General features: G+C 35.3%; 1 protein-coding gene across 8 annotated transcripts in view; it reads left to right on the top strand.

Moving 5' to 3' along the window:
• The window catches only part of Ahi1 (Abelson helper integration site 1), a 179432-nt gene extending 169215 nt beyond the window's left edge, over positions 1-10217 (top strand). For 5 of the 8 annotated variants that reach the window (XM_048798685.1, XM_048798690.1, XM_048798680.1 and 2 more), the window contains 2 exons: positions 3406-3508; positions 8828-10217. In XM_048798685.1, coding sequence (XP_048654642.1) covers positions 3406-3508; positions 8828-8863 — 139 coding nt within the window. In that variant the 3' untranslated portion in view covers positions 8864-10217. Of the gene's footprint in view, positions 1-3405; positions 3509-8827 lie in introns of those variants that run through there. The other 3 variants (XM_015501515.2, XR_007345822.1, XR_007345823.1) reach the window with 3 other exon arrangements.
• The last annotated feature ends 4592 nt before the right edge of the window (positions 10218-14809 follow it).

Genomic DNA, 14809 nt, shown 5'->3' with positions numbered 1-14809 from the left:
CTCTCTCTCTCTCTCTCTCTCTCTCTCTCTCTCTCTCTCTCTCTCCTTTTCTGTCATTCTGTGAACTCTAGCCAACTTGAACTCTCCAGAGTCTCCTATCATTCAGGGAGTCTCCTTCCTAGGGCCTTACCTGGAAATTCTCAAGACACCAAGCTATATGCTTTTCATGTTCATTTTCCTTCTCTTGAGGATCATTGTCCTTAAATGCTTGTGAGTCAATGTCTTGAAAATTATTGTTTCTTATATTTTGATTAGTTTTTAATGTTGTTTTAGGTGAAAGATGAATCTGGTCCCTGTTCCTCCATTTTGGCTTTCAGCAAAAGGCCAGATGTTGTATGTTTTTGCAAGGCAGCTGTTTGATTGATTGGGGGAGATGAAAGGAGAATAGGGTTACTACCGTCTGATTTTCTTCTGTGGTTAGGTAAAATGAAAAATGGATGGCAGCTTCTTAAGGCTCTATGACCATATAGAGATGGGGTGAACAAGAAAAGAACAACATAGAAATCAGAAAGATAGCAAGAACTAAGACACAAAAATGTAGAAGTTCACGGCACACCCTCAGGCCAGCAAATGTATGCACCTAGAACATACATAGACCAGAAGAAGAGCTGTGAGCCAGATATAGTCCTGATATCTTTAGTTGAGTCCTTGTGTGTTTGTGTGTGTGTGTAACTTTATCATTCTTCCAAATATAGAAAGTTTTTACCTGTAAGAAATGCAGATTTATGGGCTGGGGATGTGGCTCAAGCGGTGGCGCACTCACCTGGCATGCGTGCGGCCCAGGTTCGATCCTCAGCACCACATACAAACAAAGATGTTGTGTCTGCCGAAATCTAAAGAATAAATATTAAAAAAAAAATTCTCTCTCTCTCCCTTTCTCTCTCTCTCTCTCTCTCTCTCTCTCTCTCTTTAAAAAAAAAATGCAGATTTATGACTTCCCTTGAAAATAATTTAAAATTCTAGACCACAATTCCACATTTTCTCATGACATCCATCGCTGGAGCTGAAATAGTGGACTTTCCCCTTTAGATGGGTCATCCACTCTCCAGTTTGCCATAGTCCGCTGTATTGTTATTGCTATTAGTATTGTCCTTGGCTTCCCTTATTCACCTTATCACCCTGGCTTCCACAGACACTGGAGCTTTTACTTCAGAACATCATTTCCTTGGAGATAAAGCTGAAAGTGTGAACTTCATTTGGTTTTATTCTTGTAATTTCTAACCTTTCTATTCTCACTCATCTTGACTTCATTTTAATTACTTCATTTAAATACTACTAATGCTGCCTTAACAGAATACCACAAACTTGCAGGTGGATTAAACAACAGAAATTTGTATGCACATAGTTATGAAGGCTAGATCAAGATATCAACAGGATTGGTTTCTAGTCTTCTCTTCCTGGCTTATAGATGGCCACCTTTGCACTGCATCTTTAGTGACCTCTTCCCTACTTCAGAGAATATGTGTCTCTTCCCCTCCTTCTAAATTTATCAAGAATACATATAAGTAACAATAAATGTTGGTAAGGATGTGGGGATAAATATACACTTACAAATTGCTGGTGGGACTGCAAATGGTGTAACCACTCTGGAAAGCAGTATGGAGAGTCCTCAAAAAACCTGGAATGGAACCAGCATTTGACCCAGTTAGCCCACTCCTCAGTATGAGGAGTAAAAATAGCATACTACAGTGGCACATCCACATCAATGTTTATAGCAGCTCATTTAACAATAGCTAAGCCATGGAACCAACCTAGGTGTTCTATGATAGAAGAATGACTTTATGACATTTGCCAACAAATGAATGGATCTGGAGACTTATCATGCTAAGTTTATTAAAGGTCAAATGTTTTCCCTGATAGGTGGAAGCTAATCCACAATAAGCGGTGGTGGGTGAAGGGAAGAATAGAAGTGCAGTAGATTATTAGACATTGGGGAATGGAAGAAAGGGAGAGAGGGGATAAGCAAAGGAAAGACAGTGGAATGAATCTGACATACTTTTCCCGTGTACATATATGAAAACAACACAGTGAATCCCACCATGATGTACATCCATAAGAATGGAACTCTAACTAGAATAAGATATATTCCATGCTTGTATAATTATATCAAAATAAATTCTGCTGTCTTATATAACTAAAAAGAACCAATAAGAAAAAGAAAAACAATGTGCTTAAAAATCTAAATTAATTAAATTTTCAAAAGTACCCATTCAGATCTGCTGGCATAAAGTGAGACGACAGATATATTCAATAATATTTCATGCTATTTATGAAAATAAAGGTGTATAATTTCGATAGCACTCTGTAGTATTCCAGTAACACTGTTCTATTCCTATGTATGTAAAATCTGTTGATAGGATATGATGGCAAACCCTAACAAATGTAGTTATAGAAAAGCACTCATTTTCCAAATGTTTTGTTTGACAGATCCCCATTGTGTCTTATTAGAGAAAGGTCCAACAATGAGAAGGCATTTTTTTATTTAGTGTCAATATTTGCAGAAATCATTTAGGCATATCATTTTTCATTGCTATGCATGTTGTAAATGATGTAGATTAAACTTTAAACATGGTTTTAAATAATTGTTTTTGTGAAAAGATTTTTAAAAAATAAAGACCGGTTATATTGGGTTAGGGCCCCACCCTCATGACCTTACCAACCTTAATTACCTCCCTAAGAGACCCTGTTTTCAATTAGTCACAAGAGGGGTTAGGGCTTTAACATGAATTTTGAAGAAATACAGTTTTGTCCATAAGATCCCTCCCTGTTCAGTCCTACTAATTACCAGATTTTTAAATTCTTGCATCTTCTTTAAGCTCTACCTGGGTGTTTCCCATCATTCCTGGACATTCTACAGAAAATATGTGGTCTTCTTTTTTCAGTTTCTCTTATTTCATTGTTTTTATGTTCTTTTTCCTAACATAAATTGCACCGCTACGTATTCCCACATAGCTACAGTTACGTGGTTTTATAACTTTGTGAATATTACCATTGGGTTATTTGAAAGGCTCCATTGCCATTCCACAGGTCAGGATGTTACAGCTTTCATATGCACAAACTTCATTCTCTTTTTTCTGCCTTTGAAGAATATTCTGTGTTTATATGTGTATTTCCATCTAAGTTGATAAAACTTTTTGAGTTTCCCAGGCATCTAATGTTTTTGCAGAGAAGCGATGAAATTTGTTTTATTCTTATCCCTCATGGAGGTTAAGAAAAGAGGTAATTCTTTCTCTCTGTCTTCCATAGATAATTTCTCTTACAGTTCTACCAAACGGTTTTCTCACTCAGATCGTCCCATTTATCCCCCTTTTTATTCCCACTGTCACTTCACCAGATCAAAGCCTCCTCTGAACTATGACAACACTTTTCTTACTGCTCCTTGTTCCCTGTCTTTCATTCCTGTAGTTCTGAAATGGGCAAAGAACAAAGCCGTGAGGACCGAGGACACAAAACAGACTTGCAGGTGAAGAAGAATGAGCAAACAAGCCGAAAAGTCACCCTAATAGAGGTAAGAAAACCAGGAAAAGATTGTGTTGTACAGTGAATAGGGAAAGTCTTAGGAAGGATATGGTCAAAAATGATAAATGCCAGGAAGAGGAGAGGTGACAGAAGGACTGACAAATGCCCTTTGGAATTCATAGCCCACAGTCCATTTGTGGCCTTGGAGAAGATAGTTGGGTTTTTTGGTTTAGTTTTTTGTTTGTTTATTACTGGGGGTTCAACCAAAGGGCACTTAGCCACTGCGTCATGTCCCCAGCCCTTTTTATTTTTTCTTTTTTATTTTGAGATAGGGTCTTGCTAAGTTGCTTAAGGCCTCACTTACTTACTGAGGTTGTCCTTGAACTTTGGATCTTTCTGAGTCACTGGGATTACAGGCATGTGATACCACACCCAGCTGGAGAAGATAGTTTTGATGGAGGGTCCTGGAAGCATAAATCAGGTATCCTTAGCCTCAAAGGAAAAGGCTGTCAGAATAGCCTTACTTTCCAAAACTCCAGACAAAGGAAAGATTGAACTAAATAGTAGGAAGCACTGAGTATAGAGAAGATCCTTATAAAGAGGGGAATGACAAGAACATTCACAAACCCAGAGAACAGTACCACCTGAGGAGGAACCCTTCAAGGTTTGGGAGCCTGGGCATAAACTCTGGGTCCTAAGGAATTACGGAATTGCTTTTGCTTCTGAGATGGGAGAGTGGAGAAATGTGTTTGAATGACATTTTCTGGTAGGGAGTACTTGGGAATAGTCCTATCAGAAGGCTTTATTTTCTCTTTAGGAAGAAGAGAAATTGGTCTTCCTGGGCTCAGTGGCCCATGCCTGTAATGCCAACAATTCAGAAAGTTAAAGCAGGAGGAGCACAATTTTGAGTCCAACCTGGGCAATTTAGCCTGGCCCTAAGCAATTTAGTGAGGCCACCTTAAAATAAAAAATTAAGAGGGCTGGGATATAGCTCAGTGGTAAAGTGCCCCAGTTTCAATCCCCTATACCAAAAAAAAAAAAAAAAAAAATCGGTCTGTTGAAAATGAAATGTTACAGCTCTCTATTTATGTTCACATGTATGATTTTTTTTCACTTTCCTAAAACTGGATTCATATTTTCCATATGGATTCTTTTTTTCTCTCTCTCTTTTTGTATATGTATGGTACTGGAGATTGAACATATTTACTCTGTTTTCCATATGGATTCTAATCACTGAGCTACATCCCCAGCCCTTTTTTTTTTTTTTTTTTTTTTTTTGAGACAGAGTCTCACTAAGTTGTCCAGGCTAGCCTCAAATCTGATCCTCCTGACTCAGCCTCCTGAGTAGCTGGCAGCAATCAGCTCAACTCCATAAACTATTTTTAAATTTCGTTTGTAGTCCCCATATGACCATAATCCCAGCTACCCTGGAGGCTAAGGCAGGAGAATCTGAAGTTCACGGACAGCCTGGGCAACTTAGCAAGACCCTATCTCAAAAAACAAAAAGGGCTGAGGATGTTGCTTGGTGGTCTAGCACCCCTGGACTCAAAATATTTTAACTGTAAAAAAAAATAAAATCTAATTGTACAGGAAGCATATAGATGAATAGTTGTGTAATTATGGGTTAAGGAGTAATTCTTCAACATTTATGCCAGAATTAGACAATGTTGAGATGGGTCCTCACTCTGTTGCGAAGGTAGGCCTCAAAACTCCTGAAGGTAAGTGATCATCCTGCCTCAGCTTCTTAAGTAAGTAGGACTATAGACATATGCCTCTCTCCCCAGCTAAGACACATTTTTAAGCTGATTTTTAAGTTTAAGTAATAGGAACTTTAAAATTAGGCATTTTAAAAAGAAAAAAGGCCATAAAATGTTTAAATAAACAATACCTTGAATGGAGAAGCATTCTACCTAAAAGATTCATACCCATAACACACAGAAAGCTCTAAGATACTAAGGAAAAGAAATGCATCCGTAGAAAAATTGTCATAGGATGTACATAGGACAAAGGAATACGTGGCAATAAACATGAAAAATGTTTGCATTCCAGTGATTAAATTTATTGGAAATTAAAACAATAAAAGTATATTTTTCCCCTCACAAAATGATAATTCAAAACTTAGAATTTAGTAGTGATGAAAATATGGGAGAGTGGGTATCCTTTTGTACTGTTGGTAATAGGATGAGATTGATTTGTTCTTTGTGAAGGATAAATTCTTCTTCTTTTTTTTTTTAATACTTTTTTTTAGTTGTAGATGGACACAGTACCTTAATTTTATTTATTTATTTTTATGTGGTACTAAGGATCGAACCCAGGGCTTCACACATGCTAGGTAAGCACTCTATTGCTGAGCCCCAGCCCCTGTTATGTTTTTTAATAAAAAGTTTTCAAAATCTGTACGTAGCCAGGCACAGTACTTAATGCCTGTGGTCCCAAATTACTGGGGAAACTGAGGCAGGAAGATCATTTGAGGGCAGCCTGCTCAACCATAGGATGACTCCAACTCAAAACAAACAAAAAGTTTATGTACTTTAACCTGACAGTTTTACTTTAAGGAGTCTACTATAGGAAGATACTCAAGTACAAATGGAAAGATTTGGTTAAAGGTGATAAAAATCAGAAAAGATATTTTAAAAACAGAAGGGAAAAAACTCAACTTTCATGAATAAAGGGTCGATTAAATTATAATATGTTTAAATGTTAGAGACCATAACACACTCACACTTTTTCTCCCAGCACCTACCATGGTGTCTGGCCACAGAAACACACCTTTGGGGAATATGTTATGGAAGTATCTTATGGACATGGAAAGATGAGTATAATAAGATTTTTAAGTTTAAAAGATGAGTATAAAATAGTTTTTATATGTTATATACATAAAATACTGAAAAATATACATCAAAAGATGTTAGTTATCTGAGTAGTGAGATTGTGGTGATTTCTTTTTCACTTATGTATTTTCTTATTTTTCTCTCATATATACATACTAGTTGATCATTTCTTTGAAAACGAAAGTAATTTCAGAAATTCTTTAATGCAGTCTCTTCTTTCTACACTTAAGACACCAAAGTCTCAGTCACAAGCACTAGTACCTTAACTAGAATAAGGTCTCCTGGCTCCAAGTTCAGGGTGATTTGTTTGTCTGTTACCTCTGCAAGTGGTCACAGTGCTTATGGGCAAAGGCCATAACACACTCACACTTTTTCTCTTAGCACCTACCATGGTGTCTGGCCATAGAAGCACACCTTCGGGGAATATATATTGTATTGAATTTCTTATGGGATAGGGCCCAGGATTGTTCTGAATCTTATTTTTTACACCACACACACACACACACACACACACACACACACACACATACACATACACACACACAACCTAGTTTCATATTCATTTTCATAGTCTTGCTACATAGATTTCCTTTTTCTTTTCATCTGAAGTGCCTTTTAAAATGCCTTGCTTTGTTAACTCTCTTCCTTTGTTAGCTGTGGTACTTTGTGCCTCAGAGAAGGGAGGGACCTGGATTTTTTGTTTTGTTTAGGTCAGATGATCTCTCTACCATCTTAAGCAAACCCTTGCTATCTTACAGCTGGAAGGTGGCTGTGCTGTCAGCAGATGTCATGCCAAGCACCACTCTTGCTTTTCAGTGGTCAGAGGTGCACACTTGACCATCTCTGCTCTTTTTCCTTTATCTTGTCCCTTTTCTTCCTCTCATGGACAGTCTTTGTCATTTTCTATCCAATGTGTTTGTTCCTCTTCTTAGTCTAAATCATTTCTCTTAAAGATGTTTCCTTTGCTGCCTACTTCAGCTTTTTCTGCTGAAATTTCTTTTTGGTTCCCCCTCCTGAGGGTCCTCCTGGCTTCTTTGTTTATTTCTCACAGTGCAGTCTCCACCTGATTCATTTAACTTGTCCTACATCATCTGCACCTGCAGGATCCATCTCACTAATTTCCAGCTGTTCGTCTCCCCTTGTCTCCCCTTCCCTTTTCTGTTTTTCTTCTTCCTTTTTCTCCTACCATTACCATGAACTCCTCATTTTGTTTTGTGACATTCTTCCTCTAATATCCTTTTATCTTCCTCTATCCTTTTCGGAAGTTTTTAGGGTCTCTATGTAACTTGTGCCCTGCACTAATTTGAGCTTTTAGTACTTTTTTTTTTTTCCACTTTTATCAGACCCTAACTTGGGGCAAGTTTCACATACTTTTCCTTAATATATATGAAAAGGGAAGTTTATGATACATTTTGGCCCCTAGTGATATTGTATCTTGTCATGCCATATCTGTACCTTTTTATACTTAGCTTCAGATGCTTTTATGAGCTTCTCTTGAACATATTTTTGGGCTTCCATATGTAATACAAGCTGTATAGCTCCATTTAACAAAGTTAAAATCAGGAAACTTGTACTAATAAATAATTTTTTTCTCTTTATATAAATTTTTCTTGCATACAAAAAAAAATAATGTCACCATTTACATAAGATTGGACTTGTTCCTAAAAGCACAGATGTTCACTGACCTGCCTGAGCCCCAGGGAGAACACTTAGGGAATGGTTCCCTCTGCCCTTTCTTACACATGTGCCAGTCATGGCCTTTCTCGGGAATGTTCAATGGAGTTCAGTCACCTTCACCATCTTACCCTCATTCCAAGCTTCAGCTAGGTTATTTCTAAGGGGCATCAAGTTATGGCCTCTCTGCTTAGAGGAAAGACAGATGTTCCATAGTGCTATATGGTTAATTACATTAAAAAGTTCAGGTTCAGCCCACTCATTGACTGTGCCTTACTTGTAGAGCACCTACCATGTGATCCCTAAGGAAGCAGCCTCTTGTCTCATCTGCATACTGGTTCTTGATTTTATTAATGGTATAATTTGTTTTATAGCAAAGCTGCCTTAGGTCAAAAATGAAATCAGTTTTTAAATTAATTTTGAAAAATAATAATTAACTCAATTATAAAAATAGACACAGCCATAGACTAAATGAAAGCATGCTATTAATGAAGCGGTCTGTATCTTTGCTAATCACTAACACTGAAGTAACATCCATGATGATTTTTTTTTTCCTCATTGAAGGAAAAACTTTACATACTCTAATTGTCTGCCCTAAACTTCTGAAAGTTACCCAGAGTTTGTATTTCTTCCAGTCTCTAGATGAGAAGTTTCTTTTCGCTTATCTTCTCAATGCTTAAACAAACCTTAAATTGTTAATGACACAATGAAACAGTATGTTAAAGAGACAAGCTATAAGATAGGTAACTAATATTTTCATTTTATTTGGTTGTGTATGTGTGTGTGTGTGTGTGTATGTTGTACAATGTCTTTTTCTTACTTGTGCTGTTGCCTGGGCACACTAACATATGTTGTGACCAAAGACACATTTAGTACTTTTTGTGTACTTTTCTCCTTAGTAAAGAGATGAAGAAGAATGAAGACACAACTAAATACACAGAAATGAAATGACAAATTAAATCAAGTGGAATTCTTCATTAGAGATCAGATTTTCAGATAAAAGGGAAGAAAGGAAGAATACACTACTTCTTATCCTTATGAAAAATCAGAAGAGAGGTGGGTGGAGAAATCAATGTGGTCTTTGAGCTTAATTGTTACAAACTATTGTTGTAATTGTTGTTGGTCAAAGTATTAGTACTTGTATTATCAGTAACTACATCAAAATTGCATTACCACTGTTGGAAAACCAATAAAGAAAAAAATGTAATTGCTACGCAGCAAACGTGAATAAAAGGTGTTTGCATTGTTAGAATATCCATTAAGTAATCATTCAATATTATTGTATCTGTATTGTGGTTATATGTGTGATGTTATGCTCAAAATATGAAGTATCTGCTTTTAAAACTAACTTTATTTAAAAGATAAGCAGCTTCAGAATATTGTGTGTTCAAAATGGTCCTAGTAACAAAGGCATTAAAAGGAAGTCTGCTTTTTAGAATTAAACATTTGTGTTTCTTTTCAGTGAATCGTATATGTAACTTGATACACCTAATCTAAAAGTGATTTTGGGCTGGACTGACAACAGTGTTCTAAATGTTTTTATTTTTTAAAAAAGGCAGTTCATATTTAAGAATATAAGTAATTTATATATTTATATTATTTGTTATTTATTTTTAATATTTGTTTTTTAATTATTGTATTGCATTATTTATTTTTTAGTTCCACAATAACAATGTCATTACTATATGACTATATTTTTTGAAGTTTGGTATAATAGGAAAATTCATTTTTTTGTTCTTGACTACTCTTTCTCAATTATATGCTGTCTATTAATAAAATATTTAGCCCCAATAAGATCAAAACTAATATAACATTAGAAAACTTTTTAACAAATTAGACAATTGATTCCATTAAAATAAGAAGTGAGAAAAAGTTCTGGGCATTGAGGTATAAATTTTGCCCAGATGTATACCCAGTGTGAAATTTCTAGTAAAAATATATTTGGTTCTATCCCTGCACATGTTGTAGAAGCATAAAAATTGGTAAACATGACCCTGCTGTGAGACTTCTTTTTTTTTTTTTTTTTTTTTTTGAGAAAAAATTAAAAGATGTGTTTTAAAAGAGCAGCACTGATGCCAGCTGAAGCCCTCAGCCATCAACACAGAGGTCTGTTCTGATCGTGCCAAACTTTAGTTGTTCTGGACGCATACAGCTGGGCCTGGGCAACTTGAGTCACCCTTGTACAAGCTTGTTTTTTTTCTGTCTTGTGAATGCACTTGATAATTTAAAAATAAAGATGTTTGTCTCTCTGCAGTTTCAACTCATGATTTTGAGATGTGCATCTCTGATTTTGGTTTTCAATTAATTAAAAATTATTTCAACAGGTAGTAGAATTACTTTAAATCAAGACAAATGAAAAAATATATCAGGAGAAGTGAAGCATTTGTTAATATCTTGGTGTTCACATGAAAAAAAAAAAAAGAATTAAAACTAACAGATGAGACAAGAAATTGGTTCTACTCAATGACCAGTCCTTTTCTACTTTGTCCTTCTGATGATATAATATTATCGCTATATTTATGAATAGAATAGTTTAGTGAGACATCTTTTCATATCCTCTGAGATGAGATGGGGTATAGGAGATAACAGTAATAAATAGATGAGACACTAGAATCTATTTTGTGATTTATGACACTATACATTTCCTTAGCAACTAATTGGCTTCCTTTATTATATCTTTATTCTGAAATTATTCAGTTTTATCCCATGTCATCTCTTTTCTTTAAGCAACAGTTTTCCATTATCTTCTATATCTAAATAATTTTTAACCATTCATATGAATGTATTCCCTAACTACTGATTCAAATTTATCTTGAAAATATTAAGGTTTTTTCAGTATCAAAAATTATACTGTAAAGAGAACTTGTAAAGCTAGAATAAAAATTGTTTTCAAAAGGTTTAAAACATAAACTATTTTACACCACAAATGCAAATTTATGTTTAAAATGCACAAATCTATTAAAACTATTAATCAAATTAATAGTTAACACTTGATATTTTTAAAATCTTTTGCAAGATTTCTGTCACATAAAAGCAAATACTTAACCTTAATTTTATGCATAAGTTATGGAAATTTTTATTAAAGGAAGACATTTTCCTTTTAGGAAATTCAGTAAGATTATATCTGCAAAATAACTTTTTGTTATATAGCTTTATATGACATGTCACTTTAAATATTTAAACCACAATATCCATAAAGTAAAAAAGTTTAGAAGCTGTAACAAAAATTAGTGACCTTATACTTTTATATATATTGAAATTGTTTTCATCTGAGGGCCATATATATTAAGTAAGTTATGGACATATTTTTAAACAATCTAGATTTTAAGTTCTGTGTATTTCAATTTTTACTTAATTGAAATTAACTGTAGAAAATATTCCCAAAATCTTCACTTTGCTTTTGCACATAGTCTCATGTACAGTACTCTTCACGTCAAATCTGTGAAGTAAATAAAATCTTCCTTAATCTGCAAATAAGGAAACCAAGACCCTGAAGGTTAAGTAGCTTATCCAAGTGCTCATGGTCTGTAAATATCATTGCCAGCTATAAATGCAGGTTTTTCAGACTCCACTGGAGATTTCTGAAGCACTGGATCTCAGTTACTATGGATAGCAAAGCCAGTAAATGCTTGTCATTGGTGACTACTGCATTCACAAGAGTAACTAAAAAAATCAATCCACTCAGAGACTAGAAAGAAACATGTAATACATTTGTAATGCAACAACCACCTAAAAAAAGGAAGTATGTCTGAGTGAAAAATTGTTTTTTAGACTGATCATTTGTTTATCTCATAATTATTTTGATGTCTTTATTCCATAATATAGTTCTTGTGTCTTAAGAAATAGTTTCTATAGAATCAAACTAATTACATGTACAGTAACACTTTTTTCAAAAAACAGAAAAGGCGCCATTCCTGTCATATAAGAGATAATAAAAACATCAAGAAGCATGTCAATCAAAAGGCTGTGTTGACTGGAGAACTCCATCTATGGATGGACCCAATTATCTGCAAGAGAATTGAACGTCAGCATCATTTAGGCTTAACAATGGGCTAACTGGGCAGACGCAGACAGCTACTCTCTGCGTAGACCCGGGAAGCAAACTTGGTAATGAGGCACTTCATTCATCATATCCTTCTGCTCTAATTATTAAGGTGAATAGGAAATACTTTAAGCTAAGGCGGGAACTGGATAACATAAAAACATTTGTTTTGTAAACACAAAGAATGCTATTTTTCTAATGATCCCCTTCAAATCTACATTAAACATATGTTGTAAGCGCCCTGCCTTCTAAAGTTGCTCTTCTAACACCTCCAGTTCATACTGGTTATGGATGAGTTTTGTCTCAAAAAGTTGGGGAGGCTAGTACTGTTAAGAATCTACAATTTTTTTTTCTCCTGTCTGGAAAAAAAAAATGCAAATAATGATCTGTATTTACCACATCATACATAGCTCATGTTCTCCCTTTTTCACTTAGATCAAAATGGTCTAACTACATACTTCAGCCTAATTTCTAAAAGTAATAAACAATCTGATACATATTTACTGGAGTTCATATCTTCTTAAATCATCACTGGAGTCTTGTTAAGAACGATGAAACAAGAAAACAAGAATATTTAAGATTGGTCTATACAACATTTATATACATAAACTCATTTGTTATCAGTCAAAGGATGGTTCTTTAAAATTGTTTGGGATAGAGATGGTTTGCTTACCGAAAATAATAAAAGCACAAAAAGAGGGAAAAGCAAGAATTTGAGGAAAATACACCATTGCCAGAGCAAAAAAGCAACTGAAGCTTGCAAAAATTGTCATGAGACTAAAAGAAGGTTTCCAGGAGAAAAGCTTGGTAAGATTCAGTTTGGTTTTTCAGCTGAGAAATATTGTTTTTCCCATTAAATTTGTTCACAAGACCATTCTATGTAAATGTTCTGCATACTTTTTTCTGAGCTATAATTCTCTTAATTTAAGATAAATGAAAGATAGTCAAGCTTGATAATGTTTTTAACCAGCCCTGCCTGTTACATCGAAGTTAATGTTCAGAAGTATCTGCAGATGCTACTTTTAGCAACTAAATATTTCCATGGTGGTAAAGAGATATCAGTAAAATCTATGCACTTTAAGAACATCACATTCTTATTATACTTATCATGTGTGCAGGCAGACTGCATAATAAACTAGTCTATAACAGCTGTAAATTTTTGAGGATTTATCTAACCACAAATACATTGAAATGGGGAAATGGGTCTATATTAAACTATGCAAGATGCTGCTGGAGCTTTGCCATTTCTGCAACATCCTGTAATTAATTTATCATGACAGGTCTGGCAAACTGAAACATCCAATACACTTGCGACAGACTGTTATACTACAGTTGTTGCAGATCCTGCAAGCCTGTAAAGTGAAGGTAGATTTTTCTTCCAAACATGACTTTAGGGTTATTATATTTATCTTTAGAGTTCCTTGTGGTCAAGCACAGACCTGTCACTCTTGCACCTCAAATTAAGAATATTAGAATATGGAAAAGGCCTTGGACTTGGTCTGTTCTCTGCCATGTGTGTTCCTTTCTTAAAGAGAGACAGCCCTGGGCAGGGGAATGATATGGTCTGGTCAACCCTTCCCATGCATGTGTGTATGTGGTGCAGAATATAATATGATGGGGTCTCCCCTGGGTATTTTGAAGATCAGCTCTCTCTTGGTAAGCTCTTGGACACATCCTTTTCTGTAAACAAGGCTCACGAGGCCATCTCCAGAAATGTGACATTGTCTTCTGGAAGCTGCAGTCTGCCATTTTGTCAATTTAAAGTACAAATGGCTCTAACTTTTTTTTTTCCAAAATAGATCCTAACAATAAATTCATTCTCAGTTTCTAATAGTGTAAGAAAATGATCTTCTCTTAACTCGATGTGTGTGATTTGATACAGAAAGTCTCATGGATGATACTAAGGATGAATTTATAGTAAAGAAGGCTCTTTGCTAGGGAAGTGGAGCTACCTCTCATGAAACTCAAATTGTACAAATGTCCACTGCCTTGCCTGTTTCCTGGGGAAGTTCAGAGTTCCTCAGTCTACAAATGAGAGGACCCAAGGGAGTCTGGGACCCTTGAATCTGGAATTTCAGTGAGAGGGAAAGGTGTCAGTGAATAATCCCTGGTGGTGGACTATAAGCAATTTTTATCCTTATATTGAAAAATTGATCCTATCTGACTTGAGAAGTTTGTTTCCTGGGCCTAAGATTTAAAGTAAACGCAAACAACAGAAACCCAAACTAAATAAAAACAGGTGAGGGGAGTGAACAAGAGACAATGGAGGAAAAGCTTATGTGTCTTCTACTCCCCTCCATGTCACATCTCTTTTGTGTAAAACTGGAAAGGAAATGGAGGATAGGGTGAGATGAGGAGTTCCAAAAAATACACATGAAACCTCACACACTCTAGTGGCAAGATCCTGCCTTGTAATGCTGATTCCCAGCTGTTTACCTGGTGACATTCTCGCTCACTAGGTAACAAATTTAATAATTATTAAATCCTAATTCTGAAAAGACTTCAATTTTCTCAACCTTATACACAACTAAAAGTAAATGGCTCTTGTAGAACATGGCCTACATTCAGACCCCTTTAAAACTAGGCTATCACAAGTGCTGATTGTGAATGAGTGAGTGAAAATAGTAAAAATGTAAATGAACTGATAGGGGAGAGAAGATTCCTATGTATGCATGGAGGGAGAACTGAATTTTTTCAATTGTTTTTTGACAACTGGATACAAATGATGACTAATTCTATTTACATATCAAGAACTAGAATAGACTACTTTCCTAAATATATTTTTATAATTTAGGACCCTTAA

The sequence above is a fragment of the Marmota marmota genome, unplaced genomic scaffold (genome assembly GCF_001458135.2).
Source record: "Marmota marmota marmota unplaced genomic scaffold, marMar, whole genome shotgun sequence".
NCBI lineage: Eukaryota > Metazoa > Chordata > Mammalia > Rodentia > Sciuridae > Marmota > Marmota marmota.
The sequence above is the reverse complement of the archived record's forward strand: the minus strand, read 5'-3'. Positions and strand labels throughout refer to the sequence as shown.